Source organism: Gavia stellata, chromosome 6 (genome assembly GCF_030936135.1).
Source record: "Gavia stellata isolate bGavSte3 chromosome 6, bGavSte3.hap2, whole genome shotgun sequence".
Lineage (NCBI taxonomy): Eukaryota > Metazoa > Chordata > Aves > Gaviiformes > Gaviidae > Gavia > Gavia stellata.
In genome coordinates, this window is record NC_082599.1 from 516,817 (window position 1) to 539,678 (window position 22,862).

A 22,862-nucleotide genomic window follows, 5' to 3' on the forward strand; every position below is an offset into this window, starting at 1 on the left:
ACGGATCGGGGCGACCCCGCGACCTCAGCCCCGCGTGGGACGGGGGGGGTCCGTGTGTCGGTGCCGGGGGCCGCCCCTCACGCCGCTCGCCCCGCTGCAGCCCTGATGTACGCCAGCATCTTCGGGAACGTGTCGGCCATCATCCAGCGCCTGTACTCCGGCACCGCGCGCTACCACACCCAGATGCTGCGCGTCCGCGAGTTCATCCGCTTCCACCAGATCCCCAACCCGCTGCGCCAGCGCCTGGAGGAGTACTTCCAGCACGCCTGGTCCTACACCAACGGCATCGACATGAACGCGGTGAGCGCCCACCCGGCCGGCCGGCGGCACGCCGCGTCCTCCCCGCAGCCCCCCGGCACCCCGCCGTGACCCCCGGCGTGTCCCGCAGGTGCTGAAGGGTTTCCCCGAGTGCCTGCAGGCAGACATCTGCCTGCACCTGAACCGCAGCCTGCTGCAGAACTGCAAGCCCTTCAAGGGGGCCACCAAGGGCTGCCTGCGCGCCCTGGCCATGAAGTTCAAGACCACCCACGCCCCCCCCGGGGACACGCTGGTGCACGCCGGGGACGTCCTCACCGCCCTCTACTTCATCTCCCGCGGCTCCATCGAGATCCTGCGCGGGGGACGTGGTGGTGGCCATCCTGGGTGAGCCCCAGGGGACCCAGGGTGGGGACACGGTGGTGGCCATCCGGGGTGAGCACCCTGGGACGTGGTGGTGGCCATCCTGGGTGAGCCCCGGGGGACCCAGGGTGGGGACATGGTGGTGGCCATCCTGGGTGAGCTCCCAGGGGACCCAGCGTGGGGACGCAGTGGTGGCCACCCTGGTTGAGCCCCCGGGGACGTGGTGGTGGCCACCCTGGGTGAGTCCTCAGGGGACCCAAGGTGGGGACACGGTGGTGGCCATCCTGGGTGAGCCCCCGGGGACGCGGTGGTGGCCACCCTGGGTGAGCCCTCAGGGGACCCAGGGTGGGGACACGGTGGTGGCCACCCTGGGTGAGCCCCTGGGGGGCCCAGGATGGGGACATGGTGGTGGCCACCCTGGGTGAACCCCCGGGGACGTGGTGGTGGCCACCCTGGGTGAGGTCCTGGGGACCCAGGGTGGGGGACACGGTGGTGGCCACACTGGGTGAGCCCCCGGGGACGCGGTGGTGGCCACCCTAGGTGAGCCCTCAGGGGACCCAGCGTGGGGACGCAGTGGTGGCCATCCTGGGTGAGCACCCTGGGACGTGGTGGTGGCCATCCTGGGTGAGCCCCGGGGGACCCAGGGTGGGGACATGGTGGTGGCCATCCTGGGTGAGCTCCCAGGGGACCCAGCGTGGGGACGCAGTGGTGGCCATCCTGGGTGAGCACCCTGGGACATGGTGGTGGCCACCCTGGGTGAGTCCTCAGGGGACCCAGGGTGGGGACACGGTGGTGGCCATCCTGGGTGAGCCCCCGGGGACGCGGTGGTGGCCACCCTGGGTGAGCCCTCAGGGGACCCAGGGTGGGGACACGGTGGTGGCCATCCTGGGTGAGCCCCCGGGGATGCGGTGGTGGCCACCCTGGGTGAGCCCTCAGGGGACCCAGGGTGGGGACACGGTGGTGGCCACCCTGGGTGAGCCCCTGGGGGGCCCAGGATGGGGACATGGTGGTGGCCACCCTGGGTGAACCCCCGGGGACGTGGTGGTGGCCACCCTGGGTGAGGTCCTGGGGACCCAGGGTGGGGACACGGTGGTGGCCACACTGGGTGAGCCCCCGGGGACGCGGTGGTGGCCACCCTAGGTGAGCCCTCAGGGGACCCAGGGTGGGGACACGGTGGTGGCCATCCTGGGTGAGCCCCCGGGGACGCGGTGGTGGCCACCCTGGGTGAGCCCTCAGGGGACCCAGGGTGGGGACACGGTGGTGGCCACCCTGGGTGAGCCCCTGGGGGGCCCAGGATGGGGACATGGTGGTGGCCACCCTGGGTGAACCCCCGGGGACGTGGTGGTGGCCACCCTGGGTGAGGTCCTGGGGACCCAGGGTGGGGACACGGTGGTGGCCACACTGGGTGAGCCCCCGGGGACGCGGTGGTGGCCACCCTGGGTGAGCCCTCAGGGGACCCAGGGTGGGGACGCGGTGGTGCCCACCCTGGGTGAGCCCCCGGGGGACCCACGGTTGGGACGCGGTGGTGGCCCCTCCAGCCCTGGGCGCAGCAGGCAGCCGGGGCGCTGCCGCCCCCGCCATGCCCCATGGGCTGACCCCCCCGCCCCGGCGCCTCTCCCCCCTCCAGGGAAGAACGACATTTTCGGGGAGCCGCTGAACCTGTACGCGCGGCCGGGGAAGTCCAACGCGGACGTGCGGGGCGCTGACCTACTGCGACCTGCACAAGATCCACCGCGAGGACCTGCTGGAGGTGCTGGACATGTACCCCGAGTTCTCCGACCACTTCTGGTCCAGCCTGGAGATCACCTTCAACCTGCGCGATGTGAGGGGCTGCGGCGGGGGGCACGGGCTGCGGGGGGGCCACGGGAGCTGGGGGGGCACCCATCCTGCTGAGCCTGGGGGTGTCCCGGGCTTGGGGATGCTCGGGGATGGGGGACGGTCACCCCGGGATGCCCACCAGCATCGCCTGGCTGGTGGGGGGGGCACCGCACCGAAAGCCCCCCGGCATCGCCCACCGGCACCGTGCGCTGCCCAGCACGGCTTCCCGCTGCCCCCCAGTCCCTGCCAGCCCGGGGTGAGGGGTCTGGCAGCCCCCCCAGTCTCACCCCCGCTCCCCGCAGACCAACATGATCCCCGGCTCCCCGGGCAGCGACGAACTGGACAGTGGCTTCAACCGCCTGCGAAAGCGCAAGCTCTCCTTCCGCCGGCGCACGGAGAAAGGTGAGGGCGGGGGTCCGGGGACGGCGGGGGGGGTCCGGGCCCCGAGGGGCCGCGGTGACCCAGGGCCTGTCCCCCCGCAGACGCCGCCAACGCCGGGGAGCTGCGGAGCGGGCAGAAGGCGCTGCGGCCGGGCCGGAGCTGCCAGGCACCCGGGGCCCCACGCGGGCCGGCCGAGTGGGAGCCCTGCCACTCCAGCTCGCCCTCCAGCTCCCCTTCCAGCGACGAGGACGAGCCCCCCGCGCTCGGGCCGGGGGCCGCTGCGCTCTCCCCCTTCCGCAGCGCCCGCCCGGGCAGCGAGGCGCCTGCGCCCGCCGAGGCCGAGGAGCGCAAGGGCAGCGACATGTGCAACCCCCTCTCAGGTGGGGACGAGGGGGCTCTGGATGGGGTGGGGGAGTCCCCCCTTCCTCCCCTCTCTGCTTGGGGTTCTGCAGACCCCCCGCAGCTCCCGAACCCCCATCCCCATAGCTCCACCGGCCCCCCCGGGTCCCCATCCCGTGCCCTGCACCTTCCCCTGCAGCCTCTGCCCCTGCACCCCCCCGCCTTTGCATCCCTGCGGCGTGCTTGGGGGGGCCTCTGTGCCTGCTGGGATGCATCCCTGCTCCCTGCCCTGTGCCTGCTGGGATGCATCCCTGTGCTGTGCCTGCTGGGATGCATCCCTGCTCCCTGCCCTGTGCCTGCTGGGATGCATCCCTGCTCCCTGCTTGCTGGGATGCATCCCTGCTCCCTGCCCTGTGCCTGCTGGGATGCATCCCTGCGCTGTGCCTGCTGGGATGCATCCCTGCTCCCTGCCCTGTGCCTGCTGGGATGCATCCCTGCGCTGTGCCTGCTGGGATGCTTCCCTGCTCCCTGCCCTGTCCCTGCTGGGATGCATCCCTGTGCTGTGCCTGCTGGGATGCATCCCTGCTCCCTGCCCTGTGCCTGCTGGGATGCATCCCTGTGCTGTGCCTGCTGGGATGCATCCCTGCTCCCTGCCCTGTGCCTGCTGGGATGCATCCCTGCTCCCTGGTTGCTGGGATGCATCCCTGCTACCTGCCCTGTGCCTGCTGGGATGCATCCCTGCCCTGTGCCTGCTGGGATGCATCCCTGCTCCCTGCCCTGTGCCTGCTGGGATGCATCCCTGCCCTGTGCCTGCTGGGATGCATCCCTGCTCTCTGCCTGCTGGGATGCATCCCTGCTCTGTGCCCTGTGCCTGCTGGGATGCATCCCTGCTCCCTGGTTGCTGGGATGCATCCCTGCTACCTGCCCTGTGCCTGCTGGGATGCATCCCTGCTCCCTGCCCTGTGCCTGCTGGGATGCATCCCTGCTCTCTGCCTGCTGGGATGCATCCCTGCTCCCTGCCCTGTGCCTGCTGGGATGCATCCCTGCTCCCTGGTTGCTGGGATGCATCCCTGCTACCTGCCCTGTGCCTGCTGGGATGCATCCCTGCCCTGTGCCTGCTGGGATGCATCCCTGCTCCCTGCCCTGTGCCTGCTGGGATGCATCCCTGTGCTGTGCCTGCTGGGATGCATCCCTGCTCCCTGCCCTGTGCCTGCTGGGATGCATCCCTGCTCTCTGCCTGCTGGGATGCATCCCTGCTCCCTGCCCTGTGCCTGCTAGGATGCATCCCTGCTCTCTGCCTGCTGGGATGCATCCCTGCTCCCCAGGGACACCCTAAGGGCACTGATGATTCCCCCCCCCCCACCCTTACAGGAGCCTTCTCGGGGGTCTCCAACATCTTCAGCTTCTGGGGGGAGAGCCGGGGACGGCAGTACCAGGAGCTGCCGCGCTGCACCATCCCGGCTCACGCCGCCCTCAGCATCCCGCTGCCGTCCATGAGCCGCCGACAGCGCTCCGAGGTGGAGACGCGCCTCGACCTGCTCCAGAAGCAGCTCAACAGGTACCTGCGGGGACTTAGAGGGGCAGCACGACCCCACGGGAGCCCCCCAATCGCCCCCAACGGGGGCGATTGGGGGGCTCCCGTGGGGTCGTGCTGCCCTGCAGCGTGCAGCGCCCTGCGCACGCCCCGACGCATGTCTGTCCGCAGGCTGGAGACCCGCATGGCCGCGGACATCAGCTCCATCATGCAGCTGCTGCAGCGTCAGGCCGCGCTGGTGCCGCCCGCCTACAGCACGGTCTCGTCCCCCCACCAGCCCCCCGGCCCCCCGTGTCCGCTGCAGCCCGTCCTCCCCATCACCCCCATCCAACCGCTCTCTCAGGTGAGCACAGCCCGGTCCCCAGACCCCCAAGTTTGGGGCAGCCCCTCTCCTCTGCCCCATCACGCCGTCTTCCAGCCCCACTGAGGGTTGGGGTCACCCCGAGACCCCCAGGTTTGGGGCAGCCCCCCCTCTGTGCCCCATCACCCCGTCCCCCAGCCCCGCTGCCCACCGGTGCAGCCCGGAGCTGGGTGGGTGGCACACCGAACCCCTTCTCCCATCCCCGGCGTGGCGGTGACGCCGGCTGCCCTCGCTCCCGCAGGTTCCCAGCTACCCGGTGCCGCTGGAGCTGCCGCGTGCCCCGGACCCCCGCGACGAGCCGCCCCCGCCGCCGGACGTGGTGCTGCTGGTGGAGCCGGCGGCCGCCCCGCCGCGACGCCTCTCCCTGCCCGGACAGCTGGCCGCCGCGCCGGACACACAGACCCTGCATAGACACTGCTCCGACCCCGGGAGTTAATGCGCAGGGCAGGGACGGGACCGGGACCCCCGGCGCGACGGGACGCGGGACCCCCGTCCCCAGGACGCTGGCCAGGCCGGGGGGCTCCAGGCCGCCGTCCCCCATGGACAATCCCTCCCGCCGACGGCAGCCCGCGGAGGGGGCGGCGGGAGCCCCTCGGCACCCCCACGTTAGCTGGCCTAACCCGGGGGGCCAGGCCCCCCACCCCGCCGCCACGCCGGCGCTTCCAGGGCTCGGCTGGCAGGACTGTCGGACGTGTGCTGCTCTTCGCCTCCCCTTCCTCCTCCTCCTCCCCATAGTGCCGCCGCGGGCACGGCCCCACAGCCCCTTCCCCAGCCTGACCCCCGGCTGCCGGGGGCCACGCTGCCCCACGGCCAGAGCCCTCCCCGGGGACGCCGGGGCCAGCAGCGGGACGGGGGGAGCGTGGGGGGGGGCCGTGAGGGGTGTGCACACGTGTGTGTGCGTGTGTCACGCGTGTTTCCACGTGCTGCGGGTCTGCCTGCCTGCACTCGCCGTCTCTGTGCATGTGTGTGTGTGCGTGTGCGTGCGTGTACTCGTGCCCAGCGCCCCGGGACGCCGCGTGTGTCCTGGGGGGGCTCCTGCTGTGCCAGGACGCCCGTGCTGCGCTCTCGGGACAGACAGACGGACTGTGCCCGTGCGTACGTGTGCGTGTGTATGTACGTTCACCCCAGCCACGCCTCCCGCCCGCCGCGGCACGCGTGTGCACGCATGTGCATGCATGTGCACGTGCACACCCGTGTGCGCCGAGCCGCGGGGCGGAGGTGCGGGGTGGGCGCGTGGGCCCCCCCAGCCGTGTCCCCGTCCTCGTCCTGCCTGGGGGTGGCCCTGTCGGCCGGGGACGTCTGCGTGCCCGTGGGGCAGCGCAGGGTGTCTGGGGGGGCGTCCCCCCCTTGCCAGCCACCGGTGCCCCCCACTTTCCCCCCAGCTGGGGTCCCCCCCGGCCGCTCCCCCTGCACAGCCGGTGGCACGGGGCAGGGGCGCGCAGCCCCCCCGGCATCGTCCCGGCCCGGGGTGCCACCCCACGCACAGGGAGGGGGACGGCCCGGCGGGGAGGGGGCACAGGCAGGGCTGGGGGCCGTGGGGCTGCTGCCCACCCACCCGCTCGCCCGCCGGCTCCCGGTAGCGTGTGCCGTGTTCGTGCCGTCGTCCCGTAGCCGGGCGCCGCGTGTGCCCGCCCTGCCGTTTCGCACAGCCCTGCATGTCGCCTTCCGCGGTAGGTGCCCCCCCTGCCCGCCCCCCCCCAAATAAACCGGACGGACACCCCGGCTCTGTGTGCGGCTGCGCTGCGGGACGGGGCCACGGCAGAGCTGTGCCACTGCGGCGGCTTCCCTGACGGTGCCACGGGGAGCGGGACAGGACCCCACGGGAGGGAAGGGACGGGGGCACCGTCCGCGGGGCGTGGCGAGGGCGACGCCAGCACCCATCCCACGTGGGCCGTGGCCCCGGGGGGTGCAAAGGCCAGGGGAAGGGTGCGGGGTGCGGGGGCAACCTTGAATGACGGCGTAATTAAATATTGCAACAGCCCATCGGCGGGACAAGGCGCTCCCTGCGCCCGCCACGGCCACGGTGCCCGCGGCGGTGCCAGGGCCGCCACACGGCCCGGGCAGAGATGGGGCCGGAGGAGGTGGCATTGCCTTTACTGAGCCCGGGACATGGCACGGCATGGCACACCGCGGCCCACGCCTCGGTGTCCCCACAGCCGCCCCGGTCCGGTGCGGCACAGGGTGCCCGGGGTCCCCGCCGGCCGCAGGGCAGGTCACTCCTGCCAGTAGGTGCCATTGTAGGTGAAGGGCTCCGGGGCGACGCAGGGGCCGGGACTGGCCGGCGTCCAGCGCTGGATCTCCAGCCGGGAGAAGGTGGGGGGGTCCAGCGGCCGGACGATGACGGGGCTGCGCGAGGCCACCGAGGGGTCCTCGTCGAAGAAGTTGAAGGGGCGCAGGAAGAAGCCGACGGCGTTGCCGGGGGTGGCCGTGTTGGGGATGTCCTCGGCGTGCGGGACGTGCAGGAAGCCGACGGTCACCCAGGCCACCAGGTCCTGCGCGGAGGGGACCGTGGCTGTCACCGGGGCACGTGGCGTGGCAGATCCCCCCCGGCTGCGGTGCCCAGGCTGCCACCCCCCCCACCCCGCTCGGTCCCCGCAGCCTGGTGTCCCCGGGCTGTCACCTGGTCCTCGATGGTCTCGTTGTTGCGGAGAAAGCCCTCGAAGCTGACCAGGGGCTCCCAGGGGTCGTTCTGGGCGTAGATGCTGCTGCTGCTGGGCTCGTTCTCGTGGTGCCGCGTCACGGCCAGGTGGTACCTGCGCGGGAGGGGGGCAGGATCGGGCCCATCGCCGGGGGCAGGGAGCGGACCCACGTGCCGGGGTGCCGGGGCGAGGACCCATCTCCCGCCCCTGCCCGGGCTCCCCCCAGCTGCGCCACCCGCTGCCCACCCGCGCGGGGAGGCGAGGGGTCCCGGGGGGGCTCCCCAGCTGCGGGGGGTCTCGGTGCGGCAGACCGCACCGGTGAGGCCACCGACCGCACCCCCGCTGTGCCAGGCTGGGGGGGGCCGGGGCGGCCCTCAGCCGGGGTGCTCACAGCTGGGACCCCAGTGCCCCTGGGGCGGACGCCACCGCCTGCCCCGGGGTGCCGCGGCAGGAACGGGGGGGTCTCTGCGGGGGTCACCTGGCTGCCAGGATGGCGGCAGCCGTGACCGCGACCGGCTCAGCCTGCAGAGGGGCTGCCGGGGTGGGGACACGGAGCCGAGGGCACGAAGTGCCGCCAGCGGAAGGTCCCCGCGCCGACACCGCGGCGGCTGAGCGACGCTCGGGGCTCGGCACGCAGACAGCAGTGCCAGCCGTGCCGGAGCCCACCGGGGCCGGCAAGGAGCCGCGTCCTCGCGCTGCGGGGACCCCCCACCCCACCTGCCCCAGGAGACGCCCTTCTCCTCCTGCCAGCCGCGGGGCAGCACCCGCCCGGCGTGGGAGCTGTGCTGGATGCGGTAGCTGCGCGGGTGGCCCCAGCGGTTGCGCTGGTGCGGGTTGTAGAAGAGCAGGTAGCGGGGCAGCGCCTTGCCGAAGGGGAAGGCGGCCTGGCGCTCGCTGCGGCGGGGCTGCCGGTGCAGCCAGGGCTGCACCACGCGGGCGCCCGGGCTCCAGGGGTTGGAGATGTTCTCGAAGCGCACGTCCATCGTCTCGAAGCTGTTGCCGGTGCCTGCAAGCAGAGAGGCCGTGAGCGGCAGCGGGGACCGGGGCGCGCCGGCAGCCCCTTGCCCGGGGCGCGGGGCTGGGACCCCACAGAGATGCCACCCTGGGGCGGGGGTCATCTTCAGAGGGTCCGGGCGCTGCCCAGACGGCAACGGTCCCCTGGGGACGAGGCTCCCGAGCCCCCGGTGCGGGGTCCGGCCCCAGCTCCCAGCACCCTTCCCGGAGCCGGGGGTCCGGCCGAGGGAGCGGGGGGGACCGCGGGGCGGCGGGGGGGCCGCACCTGCGATGTCCAGGTCCACCTTGTAGTGCACCAGGTGGGTGTGGAGGTTGCCCAGGAGGTGGCTGTGGACGCGGCTGCCGTAGCGCCGGCCCTGCGGCGTGTAGAAGGTGGCGTGGATGAAGCCGGTGGCGTGGACCTTGGCCTCCATCACGCCGTTGGGGTAGAAGAGGAAGTCCCAGATGTAGTCGTAGTTGTAGACGGTGGAGGTGGTGCGCAGGACCAGCGCCTGCCCCTCCAGGCCGGCGTAGAAGTGGAACCCCCCCTGGAAGTCGCTGTCGAAGTGGCGGCGGAGCGGGACGCCGGTGGGCAGCTCGAAGACGCAGATGGCGCCGGAGAAGCGCACCGGCCCGTCGGCGTCGTAGAGGTGGTGGGCGTCCAGGTAGGTGGCCGCCTCGGGGCAGTCGATGCCGCGGGCCAGCTCGTAGGTGACGGAGCCCATGCCCCAGCCGGCGTCCATGTACTTGGTCTGCATGGCGGCCGGCGTGTGGCCCCCGTAGAAGGCGATGGCCTCCTGCACGCTCACCTCGTAGGCCAGGCGCTCGCCGTTGAAGCGCAGGTCGAAGAGCTGGAGGCCGGCGGAGGAGCGCAGGCGGAAGGCCAGGCTCCAGCCCCCGTACTCCAGCCGGTTGCCCCGCAGCCGGTACCGCCGGCCCTGGGGCTCGCACACCTTGGCCCCGTGCACCTCGGTGGGGGTGCCGGTGGCGAAGCTCCCGCGGGGCTCATAGCTGGAGAAGAGCTGCCGGAACGGGGGCTCGGCCAGGCGGGCCACCGCCAGCGTCCCCCGCTCGTAGCGCTCGGCCAGCTCCTGCGGGCTGGAGAAGTACTGCCCGTTGTACCAGAGCCGCTGCACCGCCCAGCGCCGCGGGTCGGGGTCCCGGTGGTCCACCAGCACCTCCAGCCCCACCGGGTGCAGGAAGAAGCCCTCCACGAAGCGCTGCAGCACCAGCCAGCTGCGGCGCTCGCCGGGCGCCAGCCCCCGCGGCGCGATGTCGGAGAAGGTCAGGCAGTGCCGGGAGCAGTTGTGGTACCAGAAGCCGGTGGAGTCGCGCAGCAGCCGGTAGAGCGGCTCCATCGCCTCCGCCAGCGTGCGGTGCAGCAGCTCGTACTCCAGCTGGGTCATGGGCCGGGCGGTGAAGGGGACGGCGCGGCCCCCCTTGAAGCGCAGCGGCCGGTAGGAGCTGGGCCGGGGCAGGGGCCCCACGGCGAATTCGGTGATGTTGGGCTCCGCCTGCCCCCCGAAGAAGACGACGGCCCGAGCCTGGCGCCGTGGCGGGGGGCCGCCCTGGTCCAGGTAGCGCAGGGCCAGCCGCTTCTTGGGGGGCAGCAGCTCCACCAGGAAGAGGGTGTTCTTGGCCAGGGGCCCCCCGCGGCTCGGGGACAGCCCCAGCTCCGGGCGGCTCATCAGGAAGGCGCGCACGGCCCGCAGCTCCGCCGGAGACAGGTCGGCGAAGATGGACGCCTTGTCCGGAGGCTGCGCCGTGGGGCCGGAGCTGGGGCTGGGGCCGGGGCCGGAGCCGGCCGCGACGCCCAGCACAGCCAGCGCCCAGGCGAGCCGGAGCAGCCACATCCTTGGGGGACCTGGGGGCAGAGGGAGCGGTCGGCCGCGGGGCCGTGGCCCTGCCTGCGGCCGGCGGTGACCGACGCTCTCCCTGGGGACGGGGAACAGCCGATCCCCGCTCTCTGCCGCAGTCTTCGGTGCAGACCTGGCGCTCAGCCCGCGCTGCCTGGGCAGCCCCGGCCTTTCCCCGCCGGCAGGCACCGACAGGGCCGGCACCCCGGCAAAACGCGGCTCGGGCACCGCAGGATGACAATAGCACGTGCCGTCCCATCCTGCCCTGCAACACTGCGCCGGTGAGCTGGCAGCATGCCGTGCCGTGCCGTGCCGTGCCGTGCCATGCCATGCCGTTGCTCCCATCCTGGGGGAGCACGAACCCCATCGGGTGCTGAGCACCGGCCCCGTGGGAGCACCCAACCCCCGGGAGGGAGCCGTCGGGGCGCTGGGGTCCATCCGTGGGCGCAGCCCCCCCAGTTGAGGGGTCCCTGCCGCCAGCCCAAGCCCCGGGGGCTCTGCCGGAGCCCGGCCCGGTGGGAGCCCGGTGGACCCCGCAGCGGCGGTTAACGGGAGAGGAGCAGGGGGGGACCGGGCTGGCGGCAGCAGGAGGGGACGGGCTCTGCTCGGGGTGCCGGGACCCCCACCCAGCACCCACCGCTTCCGCAGGCCGTGGGGTGCCAGGGGCAATGGGCACGTGGCGGCACCCCGCGACGGCCGGCACCTGCCACGGGGGCTGCGCAGCCCCCTCCGACCCAGCCCCGCCGGGGGCTCGCGCCAGCAGACGGGGCCCACCCAAAGGCGGCAGCTTTGGCCGGGGGGGACGCCGGTATGGGGGGCTTTTGGGGGCAGGGAGGGGGCCTGCGCTGTGCCGGGACGGACGGCGGCTCTCGCCTCCTGCAACCAAAACCCCGACGGTGCCCCGGTGCCACGCGGGGGGGTCCTGCTGCGGGGGCTGCCCCCCAGAGCCCCCCGCCTGACGTCGGGGCTGTCGACGGAGCACCCGCACGCCGCGGCTGCCGGACAGAGCGCCGGGGCAGCATGGGTGCTCTGCACCCCAGGGTGACTGCCGGACCCCCACCCTTAGCCGGGCACCCCACCGGGGCGGAGGTGCTCCCCAAGGAGCAGCCCCCCCCTCGCAGGCCCCGCAGCCCCCCCAGACCCCCCCTCTGCCCCCCACTCACCAGCCCACGCTCCGGGAACCCGCCTGCCCGGCTGCTGCCCGCTCTCTGCCCCGGCCCCGCCGCCCCGGGGGGCGCTGACCCCCCCCTCCTCCGCGCCCCCCCCCGCCCTGCCCGAGCCTGCCCGGGGTCAAGGCCGCTCCGCCGGGGCCCGTCCCCCCCCCTCCCCGCTCCGCCACCCCCCGGGGCCCCCCCCCGGGACGGGTTTCCCACGCCCCCCCCCCCGGGACGGGTTTCCCACGCCCCCCCCCGGGACGGGTTTCCCACGCCCCCCGCCCCGGGACGGGTTTCCCACGACCACCCCCGGGACGGGTTTCCCACGACCCCCCCCGGGACGGGTTTCCCACGACCCCCCCCCCCCCGGGACGGGTTACCCACGCCCCCCCCCCCGGGACGGGTTTCCCACATCCCCCCCCCGGGACGGGTTACCCACGACCCCCCCCCCCCGGGACGGATTTCCCACGCCCCCCCCCGGGACGGGTTTCCCACGCCCCCCGCCCCGGGACGGGTTTCCCACGACCCCCCCCCTCCGGGACGGGTTTCCCACGCCCCCCCCCCCCGGGAGGGGTTTCCCACGCCACCCCCCCCGGGACGGGTTTCCCACATCCCCCCCCCGGGACGGGTTACCCACGACCCCCCCCCCCCCGGGACGTGTTCCCCCCCCCGGACGGGTTTCCCACGCCCCCCCCCGGGGGGGGGATGCGACCACCGCTCCGCACCTCCGCGCTCCCGCCGCCGCTCGCCGCCGCGCTCCCGCCCGACACGCCCACGCGGGGGGGGCCGGGGAGGGGCCCCACGCGGGAGGGGCCCCGCGCCCCACGCGAGGCGGGGAGGGACCCTGGAGCAACACCCCCCCCACCCCACCCCGAGGTGGGCACCGCGTGGGCGCGCAACCCACGCGCCGTGACAGCACCTCCCCCCCCCCCCCCGTGGGCTGTGCGTGGAGTGGGGGCTCCTTCGGGGGCGCACCCCCCCCCCCCCACGGGAATAAGCGTGAAGTGCGGGGGGGGGGTGCGCTGCCCCGCTCCGCCTCCCACCCCGCGCGTGGGGCCCCCCCGCGGGTTAATGAACCGCAGGCTCCGTCCCCGTGGCCGCCCGGTCGTTACCCCCCCCCGGGGGCCCCCCCCCGCTCTGGGGGCTGCGCTCTTTATGGCCTCGCTGCGATCAAACTCCAGGGACGAGGCGAGATAACAGCGGGGGGAAACCCACGCGAGACCACGGACACGCAAAGAAGACGGGGGGGCTGCGGGGGGGGGGGGGCGGGGGAGCGCCTCCGGCGCTCCCCCGCCCCCCCCCCCGCAGCCCCCCCGTCCCCAAACCCCCCCGTGGATCACCGCGCCTCTGTCCCGCGTGGGAAGTGGGGCGCCCCACGGTGCCCCACGAAGGGCTCCACGCACCCTTCGCGTGGGGAGGGTGTGGGGGGGGCTCCGGGGGGGGGGGGGAAGAGGAGGGGGGGGGGGGCGGCCGTGCCCCGGGTGGGCGCCCTGCCCGGCCCCGGGTTAATGATTGCCGGTCCCGCCCCCCCCCGGCCGTGCCCCTCCCCGCGCTGCCCGCTCGGTGCCGCCCCCCCCCGGGAGGGGACACACACACCCCCCCACGTCCCGCGGCTCCCCCCCCCCGGGGCGGGCGCTGGGGGGGGTAAGGGGGGGGCTGTGTTGGGGGGGGGAAAAGAAGGGGGGGGTTTGCGGGGGGGGGCTCTGCGGGGCTGAGGAGAGGGGTGGGGGCTCGGGGGGTGTGGGTGCTCTGCGGGGGGGGTGCTCTGGAGGTGTGGGTGCTGTGTGGGTGCTCTGAGGGGGGTGCTGGGGGGGGTTGTAGGTGTGGGTGCTCTGTGGATGTGGGTGCTCTGTGGGGGGGTTGCAGGTGTGGGTGCTCTGGAGGTGTGGGTGCTCTGTGGGTGCTCTGCGGGGGGGGTTGCAGGTGTGGGTGCTCTGTGGATGTGGGTGCTCTGTGGGTGCTCTGCTGGGGTGGGTGCTCTGTGGGTGTGGGTGCTCTGTGGGGGGGTTGCAGGTGTGGGTGCTCTGTGGATGTGGGTGCTCTGTGGGTGCTCTGCTGGGGGGGGTGCTCTGCTGGGGGGGGTGCTGGGGGGGGTTGCAGGTGTGGGTGCTCTGCTGGGGTGGGTGCTCTGTGGGTGTGGGTGCTCTGTGGGGGGGTTGCAGGTGTGGGTGCTCTGTGGATGTGGGTGCTCTGTGGGTGCTCTGCTGGGGGGGGTGCTGGGGGGGGTTGCAGGTGTGGGTGCTCTGCTGGGGTGGGTGCTCTGTGGGTGTGGGTGCTCTGTGTGGGGGTTGCAGGTGTGGGTGCTCTGTGGATGTGGGTGCTCTGTGGGGGGGTTGCAGGTGTGGGTGCTCTGCAGGTGTGGGTGCTCTGCTGGGGTGGGTGCTCTGTGGATGTGGGTGCTCTGTGGGTGCTCTGCTGGGGTGGGTGCTCTGTGGGTGTGGGTGCTCTGTGTGGGGGGGTTGCAGGTGTGGGTGCTCTGTGGGTGCTCTGCTGGGGGGGTTGCAGGTGTGGGTGCTCTGTGGGTGTGGGTGCTCTGTGGGTGTGGGTGCAGGGGCAGCACCGGGGCTGGGGTTCGGGTGGCCCCTGGTCAGGGTGGTGCTGTGCAGTGCGGAGGGACGAGGCCGGGGGGGGGGTGCAGGTGTGCCCCTGGGGCACCCGGGGGCTCGGAGCTCACCCAGCTCCGGCCGGGGGTCCGCAGTCAGGACAATTCCCGGGGGGGAGGCGGCTGCGTGGTCAGGGGGTGATGCCGGAGTGTCCCGGTCCCTCCCGGGGAGGGACAGGAGTGGGGGGGAGGATCTCGGCACCCACGGGGTGCTCCTTGTCCCCCGCTGGCACCCACGGCCCGGAGCACCCACGGCATCCCCAGCACCCGTACGCGGCGTTTGCCGATCCCTCCCAGGCGGGGGGACGTGGGCTGCGGGGGGGGGCTCAGCCGCTCGCCCCCGGGGTCGGGGGGTGCAATACGGGGTTCGTCCCGTCCCTGCCCCGGGGCAGAGACACCCACCTGCCCCCCCGGCTCCCGCAGGGGCGCGGAGGGGAACCAGTTCGGAATGAGAACTCGGGGAAGCGGGAAAAGCGGGAGGTGCGTAACGTGGGGGGAGCCGAGCGTGGGCCCCCAGAGCCCTCGTGCCTCCTGCCCCACAGGCTCTGCCCCACGGGGCACCGCGGCCCCCCCAGCCGCGCAGGAGACGCCAGAGCCCGGGTCCGTCCAGCTCCCGCTCCGGGAGCATCGTGGGTGCCCCTTGGGTGCTGGTGCAGGGCTCCTGCCCCAGCTGGAGATGCCGACAGACGGGCAGACGGACAGGCTCTGCCAAAGCCAGACGTGGCCGGGCAGCCGCCGCAGCTCCCACCCCGGGGAGGAGATGCCCACCCGATGGGGAACGCCAAGGGAGCGGGGTCTGGCCCCGGAGTTGGGATCGGGTGCTGCGGGAGACCCTGGGAGCCATCCCCGGAGCGTCCCCCCTGCGCCCCGGGGCCGCCCCCCAGCCCCAAGCCCAGGGCTGTGCGGTGGGAGTGAGGCCGAGGCCGCGGCACGGCCGGCGGTGAGCTGTGCTCCGAAGAGCCCCGGTGCCCGCGATTCCCCCGGGGCCCACAGGCGCAGGCAGCGATGCCGCTGCCGTGGCCCTTTCCACAGGGCGATTTCGGCGCTGACGCCCCGGCACGGGCGGTTGGGTGATGTCCCAGCGGCCGAAGTGAGGGGGACGCTGGCTCCCTTCCCCGCCATCTTCCCCGTGGAAATTTCCATCCCCCTGGGCACGTCCGGGGATGCTCGGCGGGGCCAGATCCCAGTGGGACACGCTTTGCCGAGCAGTCGCACCCGTGGGCGCGGAGCCAGTGTGGGACACGCTTGGTGACGTCTCCCGCCCGCTGTCCCCAGGGAGGTGGCTCCGGGCTGTTGCGCCTTCGTGAGCCGGCGCCTTCCTCTCGGCGCAGGGCAGAATTATGGAGCTGGGAAGAGTCATGGGGAATTCGGCGGGACACCTGCAGCCCCCGCTGCGGAGAGGGCGTCAAGAGCACCGATGAAGGCAGCGGTTCGGTGCACGGCACTGGCGCATGAGCTGCCGTGGGGCTTTACGCCGCGGTGGCTGTGCCGGGATTACTGCCCTAAAGACCTGCGGCTCAGCAGGGAAAGCCGTCGCGTCGAGATAATCCGTCACGGAGAAAGGCCGGCCAGCTGGCGCTGCTGGGGCTGCCAGGCCACCGGCCTCGCCACGTGGCCGCTGCATGCCCCGGTGCTGCACCGTGCACGAGCCGGCCTGCCCTCCCCGAGCCCGCGTGCTTCTCCGTGGGCAGGAGAAGGGCCGGTTCCCGGCACGGCATCGTCAACCCCTCGGGTTTGGGGTGGTCACCCGCCCGTGGGGCAGTGGCCACGGGCTGCCCCCAGTGCGGCAGCGCCCGTGGGGTGCTGGTGGAGGGGGACGCGTGTCCCGGCAGGGTGCTGGCCCCAGCACGGGACCGCTCCTGGGGCTGGGAGCACCCGCTTGTCCCGACATGGGGCTCAGCACCCAGCTCTGCCCCCTCTGCCCCCCCCAGGAGTCCTGGTGCTCCCAGGGGCCAAGCCGGGGAGGGGTCTCCCCCACCCGTGACCGTCCCCCTGCCAGTGGGGCCACCCCGAGCGGGTGGGCAGCACGGCGGGGGCAGCATCAGTCCCTCCGTGGGGCCATCCCACCCGGCCCTGCTCCCCCCCCCCCGGGTGGGCTGCCCGGGGGTCCCGGGGGGTCTCCCCAAGGCCTGGGGGGGGCAGAGCCCCATGGCAATGCCTCGGCCTGTCCCTCCTACACCCTGTCACCATGGCAACACAACCCCTACCCCTCCGGTACCCACGGCTACATCCCGTCCCCATGGCAACGCGTCCCTGACCCCCCCCATCCCCACGGCTACATCCCGTCCCCATGGCAACGCGTCCCTGACCCCCCAACCCCACGGCTACACCCCGTCCCCATGCAACGCGTCCCTGACCCCCCATCCCCACGGCTACACCCCGTCCCCATGGCAACGCGTCCCTGCCCCCCATCCCCACGGCTACATCCCGTCCCCATGGCAACGCGTCCCTGACCCCCCATCCCCACGGCTACACCCCGTCCCCATGGCAACGCCTCTCCTCACTTCCTCCATCCCCATGGCAACGCCTCCCCGACCCCCTGTCCCCATGGCAACGCGTCCCTGCCCCCCCATCCCCACGGCTACATCCCGTCCCCATGGCAACGCGTCCCTGACCCCCCCATCCCCACGGCTACACCCCGTCCCCATGGCAACGCCTCTCCTCACTTCCTCCATCCCCATGGCAACGCCTCCCCGACCCCCCGTCCCCATGGCAACGCCTCTCCGCACCGCCGCACCTCCCATCCGTCTCCGTCCCGCACTGTTCCCATGGCAACGCCTCCCTCCGCCCCGCCCTCCCACGCCCCCACGGCAACGCCCCCTCGCCCCTCCGTCACCATAGCAACCCCCGCCGCACCCCGCGCCGGCCCGGCAGGGGTCGCGAGGCCGCCGCTCGGCGGGCGGCTGGCGCGGCTGCTGTCGCTATGGCAACGCGGCCTGGCCGGGAGCACCGACCTGCGGGCGCCGGGCGCTGCCTTACCCCCGGGCCCGGCCCGCCGCTCTCCCCTCCCCGGCCCTTCTCCGGCCGGCCCCGCCGCGGGCGCTTGTCCCGGGGCGCTCCCCTCGGGCTGGAGCCCGGCCAGCACCGGCACCGCCAGCCCGGGCCCCTGCGGCGGACAGCGGGGCCCTGCCGCTCGGGCGAGGCCCAGCGGGGCCTGGGCTGGGCCGGGCCGGCCTGTCGCACCCCCGCCAGCCTGCAGGAGGGGGCCCGAGGGCCCGGCGGGCCCGGCCTGGCAGCCTCGGGAGCGTTTGCAGGGCCCGGAGACCCCGCTGAGGGCGGAGAGAGGGCTGGGGGCGGCTTGAGGGGCGCGACGGCGGCGGAGGGAAGGCCGGGGTTTGCCTCCCTGAGAGCTGGGAACCTCCTCGCGCCTGGATGAAGCCTTGGAAGGAGCCGTTTCAAACCCTGCGCGTGTCCCGGTGCTTGTGCGAGAAGAGTCCCAGAGGACGCGCGCTGTCCTCCGCATTAGCGCGGTTATCTCATCGCGCAGCGGCATTCTGTGGGGCTCTTTGTAGCATCGCCGTAGCCGCGGCCTTGAGGAAGGTCAGGGGTGTCTCTCAAGAAAACGCGGTGCAAGTCTGGCGAAGCTCAATGGTTTTGGGGGAGTAAGAGCTCGTCTCCAAAAGCCAGAGTCCCGGAAGACGCAAAGGGAGGTGGCGGGCAGGCCAGGTGCCATCGCAGGTGACGCAGAAGGGCACAAGGACCTTTTAGAAGCAGAACGGTTTCACCAGACATGGGCGCGGAGGGACAGGCTGACCGGGTGCGTGTGTGACAGTTCCCCACTGAGAGTTTGAAGCTCATCTTGGCAGTGACAGAAGCTTTTCCTAAACCTGCTTGGCTGTTAAAAGCATCGTATTTCCCATGTTATTGGTAATACCGAGTCAAAGCCACGTTTAGCAGCATTTTAGAATCTGAGATGCAGAGACGGTAATCCCTCATGGGACCCTGACGTGCTCCCGGAGCGTTTACCGTCGCTCCTGCAGAGCCGAACGCACCCGCTGCTGCGTTACAAACTCGGGCTCACTGAGGATCTGCAAAACTGTTCTAGTTTTAAAAGAAAAATTCCTGTTTCTATAAAGGGAAACCACACGAGGATGTCTGGAAGCAAAGGAGCCTTTGAAACAAAACTTCGGAGCGGGTGTTTACGTTTCATAGCGGATTAAGTTATCAGCCACATGCAGAGTGCGGCGCAGGTGATAAATGCCCATGGGAGAGCGGAGGCCGGTGCTTCCTCTTGCCCTGAAGCGCAACAAACTGGAGCGGCAACCGGGGCAGAGCTCGCGGCGTTGACGAACGTGCTTCCGCCAAAGGAGAGGCGAGAGGAAAGCGATCGCTAAGGAAATGGCTGAGGTGGCTGGAGAAACCTGATTGCTCAGCGGAGCTGCTCAAGCCTGGGGAGGTTAGGGAGTCCGCTGCGGCAGGGGGGTGTCTGGGCCTGCAGGTTTGATGCTGCTCTGTCCAGAAACAGGCTGGAGTGGAGCAGCAAATCGTATTTTACAGTGCAGCCGGTTAACTGTTCAGAGCCTGAACAGTCTGAGCAGATGTGTGATGGGATAGTCTGTGTCTTCAGCGTCTCCTGGATCAGCAGTGGGGGGGTAGGAAGAGTATTGACCCCCCCGTTGTACTCCTACACTGTCCCTCAGCAGCTCGCCCTCACCTTTGGGCGCGGTGGGCGTAGGCGTCCTTTCCAGACGTATCCCAAAACGCTCACCTGCAGGAGCTTTTCCGTGCCCTGTTACGGTGTGTCCCACCAGGAAAAGGACGGGACAATTCGGCACTGTTGTACGTGCAAAGCTGCGTTATTTCTGTTCCTGAAGAGCGCGGTGATGCCGTTATCATGACAGTGAGGGTGAACCAGATGAGTATCTCTCGTTCTGTTTTTTAAGGTGCCGATCTCAAAAGCTTCACGTTCATAGGGGATGCATGGTCTGGGGGTGGCAAGAATTGGAGAGATCCTCCCTGTGCTGGAGCCTGAGATAGACCTGGCCTTTTTGGGATAGCCCTGTTCTCCGGAGGAGGCGACAGCAGTTCGGCAGCCTCTGAAAGACTATCCTTTCTAAAGGAGGAGGCTGGAGATACCGAAAAGCTCTGCAAAAGCAGCTGCGCACAATATCGCCGGAGGTGCGTTGGACACGTCTCTGGTTTTCAATAAGGTGAGGTTTACTCACAGATACTCGTTTCTGCGTCGTTATTTGCAGCGAGGTTCTCGCCGCTGAACACATCGCTCTCAGTTTTGAAATGGGGTCCTGCTTGCTTCACCTCGTGGCCCCCGTTCCTGTGCTGGAGAGACAGTGAAGAGGCAGGTGATCTTCCTCCGCCCTCTCCAGCCGCTTGTGACTTAGCGGACCTCCATCACCTTCCTGACGACTTTTTCCCCAAAGCTGAAGCCTCCCAGCCTGCTCTTCCTCATGTGGAAGCTGCTCCAGCCGATCCCTTTTGGGAGAAGGGGCCCGGAAGTGCTCGCCCTGCCGAAGGACTGGTTGAGGACAGAGTGAAATGGTGGTGCAGAGACGTTCTCTCTTGTTCTCCCTTTGCCTCTGGACACTCCTGACATCTGCGTTGGTTTTTGACCTCCTCTCGTGCCTTTGGCCCGTCTCCCGGGCACGCCCTGACTGCTGCTCACCCAGTGAGACGGGGCAGGGAGCAGTCGTACCTTTCCTCAGGGTTTTGCCAGCTGACTTAAGTGGGGCTGTGCACAGGGGCTCTGACAGCGTGATAAACCGGAGAAGAAACGTGCTGTGTGGCTTCCTGTGAATAAGCGTGCCACCCTCTTCCCTCTTGGGACATCTCCCTGCAGAGAAAACGCTCGTGGGTGTCTCCGGAGACCGGCTTTATGTCAGCCAGCTGCCCCTGGGGCCTCCCACCGCTGAGTCAGAGGCGGGTGCCATCGGCCGGCGAGCGCCGGCTGGCAGCGTGCCGGCCTGTGCCCGGCAGCGGGCAGGTCCTGTCCCAACGGCCACCTCCCGGAGCAGGGGAGTTTATCGGGTGGGGCATTTCAAAATAAACCTCTGCGAGACTTCTGTGGCCTTGAGCTGTCGTCCTGTGTTCGCTATCGCGGCGAGGACTGCCGTCGGAGCAGGCTGGAGGGGAAATATGTGCTTTGAAGGTTTTTAGTTACGAAGGGGCCGGATTGTGGTGCAACTTGTGAAAAGCAAACGCGAGGACTGGACATGTCTGGAAAGCTTCAAACATGTTTCTACAGCTCTGCTGTGTTTCTTGTGAGACCTTTCGCTGTCGTATTTCTTAGCGGAAGACCAGTTTCTTGTTTACGAGAAAAAATGGTTTGCTGTCATCCCCCTCCAAAATTAAAGCAGCCTCCTGGAAACCTTGTACCTGCCAAGCAAGAGAAATGGGGTTATTTGTCCTGTTTTACTGAACGTCTCTTCTTCCTAAACTGTCCCTTTATCCTGTAGACCCAAGAGGCTGCGCTTCACTCCTGCTCGGCATGAAACAGGGTTCATTTTCCTTTGCCTTCATCGCCTTGCCATGGACATCAGGTGCTTTTAAAGCAGGAAGGCGTGAAGCTGAGCTTTACCGTCTCCTTTAACGCCGTCCTTTGGAGCCCGTCCCTCCGCTCACGGTGCAGCGCGGTTGCTGCGGTTCTCAGCTCTCCCCCTTCGGAGGAGGGTTTGAATTGCTCCAGCTGGTGCCTTCACACCAGATGCAGTTTTCTTCCGCCTGTTCCATAACTGCAGTCAAAAACCCTGTAATCAAAAGAATAACAAAACACACAATGGCCCCGTAAACTCCCTCGTCTCTTCCACCAGCTGTTTCTTTCTTTTGAGAGAAAACCTTCCATTACTCAGGCCTTTTATGAGTTTATGCTTCTTTTTGGGGCCTGGATTCAATGTTTCGCCAAAGGGATGTTTCCTTTTAAGGCATAGAGGACTGCTTTGGGAAGGGCAGCCACTAAATCACCCGAGCTGAGCAGCACCCTTGCTGCTGGAGAAAACGGATAAGCGCTTTTAAAAGCCCAACCTTCCTCTCCCGGCGAGTGCAGCTTTCCCCTGCGGCTGTAGCGTGTCAGTTTGCATCTGCAGCTCCTCCATTTTACAGCACAGCCCCTTGTCCCCGCTGGAGGATAACCCTTGGGTGCGGACGCTGCTAGACCAGCCCCTTCCCTCTCTCCCCTTCGGACACGAAAAGGACCTGCAGAGCCTCCCGGTTGCATCTCGGTAGCTTCTGCAGAGAGCCTGCGCGCTCCAGGCTGCCTCCAGCCCACCGCAGTCCCCGTCCGCAGCTTCCCCAGGGTGTCTTCACCCTGGTCCCGTACACTGGATTCGTGCCACAGCTCCTCCCCGCTGCCAGCGCACCCCGCGGACCGTACCGGCGAAGCCTGGCGGTGTGCGAGCTTGCCCCCGGCTGTCTCAGTTCTGTCGTTTGTCACTAGCAGAGCCCTTCGTGTCATCCCTGATGACCAGATTGTTTTATCGATTGAGCATAGCTGGTTATCTCTGAGAGCAAACGGGCGCTTTGCAGTTCCCGGGGGACACTGCCCGGCACCGCTCTTGCCGGGGCTGCCCACACACTGTCTTCGAGTTCAGCAGAGCCTTCCCTTAGCTTTGTCCACGCTGTTTCGGTAAAGTAACGCTTACAGCTGGGGAAACTCCATCACGAATTTCAGAGGGAAATCTCTTCGTCTGCACGTGAGATGGAGATTGAGCCTTCATAACCCTCTGCCCCCTGCGAGTTTATCTATGTCACCGAGGGTTTTGGTCACTGTCTCCTGTGTCTGTTCAGCTCTGAGTGTGACTGAATAGTCAAGCGCTACTTCTTTCCAACTCTCCAACCGTGGGGTTTTTTTTCCTCCGGACTTTGCAGTCTCCAGAGTGAGCCCGTCTACTTTTGTGCAGGCCCTTCCGTCTGACAAGGTGTCCTTGCGACACCAGCATTCGGCCGATGCATCAGAATCTCGCCCGCGAGGCGTCCTTTGCCAGCCCGGCTCTGCCTGGTGGCGTCCACCTACACCGAGCGGGTGCCGTGGCGAGCCCGCGACGTCTCCAGCGTGCTCCCGAGCAGGAGGAGGTGACGCGTCTGTGTGAGCACGTGGATGTCATGCTCTGTGGCGTCCCTCCAAGATGTGCCCTCTATTCCCTTGTTGGTATTCGCGTAATGAAAGCTCATCTTCTGGGGAAAGCTAATTACACAAAGGTTAATCGAGATCTCGCTGGCGTGGGAGGCAGGGCAGTGCGGTCTCTGGCCAAAAATAACCTTCAAAGAGTTTAGAAACAACGGAGTGATTTTTCATTCCGTTGATCTGGTTTTGTTGCTGGTTGTGACACTGCCCTCCTCTTTTTCTTCTCTGTTACCCCACGTGAAGTGGGCACAAGGCTCACATCCCTGCGTGTGAGGTGATTTTCTCCATCCCGAGAAGAGGGACTGGGTTCCGCGGGCTTTGCCATCCCGGATGTCCCCCTTACCGCCGTGGCCAGTCCCGCAGAGCATCGCTGTGATGGAGGTGCCACCTCCCAGCTGTGGTGGGAGCACAGGGAAGAGGGGACCTTGCAAGTGCTCTGTCTTAACCCTGGCAATGCCAAAATATTATGAAAGGGGAACAATTTCTCATGAAA

The 22,862-nt window shown here is 69.8% G+C and overlaps 2 protein-coding genes across 2 annotated transcripts in view; one reads left to right on the forward strand and one right to left on the reverse strand.

Moving 5' to 3' along the window:
- Positions 1 to 5,487, forward strand: part of KCNH2 (potassium voltage-gated channel subfamily H member 2) — a 15,889-nt gene extending 10,402 nt beyond the window's left edge. The window contains 10 exon segments of the mRNA XM_059818731.1: positions 101 to 300; positions 389 to 614; positions 880 to 906; positions 2,246 to 2,316; positions 2,318 to 2,440; positions 2,739 to 2,838; positions 2,919 to 3,197; positions 4,528 to 4,714; positions 4,862 to 5,033; positions 5,293 to 5,487. Coding sequence (XP_059674714.1) covers positions 101 to 300; positions 389 to 614; positions 880 to 906; positions 2,246 to 2,316; positions 2,318 to 2,440; positions 2,739 to 2,838; positions 2,919 to 3,197; positions 4,528 to 4,714; positions 4,862 to 5,033; positions 5,293 to 5,487 — 1,580 coding nt within the window.
- Positions 5,488 to 7,264: 1,777 nt separating this feature from the next.
- Positions 7,265 to 22,737, reverse strand: AOC1 (amine oxidase copper containing 1). Its single transcript, XM_059818733.1, has 6 exons — positions 22,629 to 22,737; positions 19,649 to 19,688; positions 8,970 to 10,537; positions 8,408 to 8,696; positions 7,672 to 7,804; positions 7,265 to 7,543 (listed from the first exon to the last, which is right to left on the reverse strand). The coding sequence occupies exons 1-6, from the start codon at positions 22,735 to 22,737 to the stop codon at positions 7,265 to 7,267; spliced, it is 2,418 nt and encodes an 805-aa protein (XP_059674716.1).
- Positions 22,738 to 22,862: the final 125 nt, after the last annotated feature.

Bases quoted from the DNA above. Each gene is read 5' to 3' on its own strand.
- AOC1 (XM_059818733.1), bottom strand. From the start codon at position 22,737: ATGCTCTGCGGGACTGGCCACGGCGGTAAGGGGGACATCCGGGATGGC. The intron at 7,805-8,407 runs GTGGGGTGGGGG...CCTCCCGCGCAG, and splicing joins AAGGGCGTCTCCTGGGGCAG to GTACCACCTGGCCGTGACGC. The intron at 7,544-7,671 runs GTGACAGCCCGG...CCCTCCGCGCAG, and splicing joins ACGAGACCATCGAGGACCAG to GACCTGGTGGCCTGGGTGAC.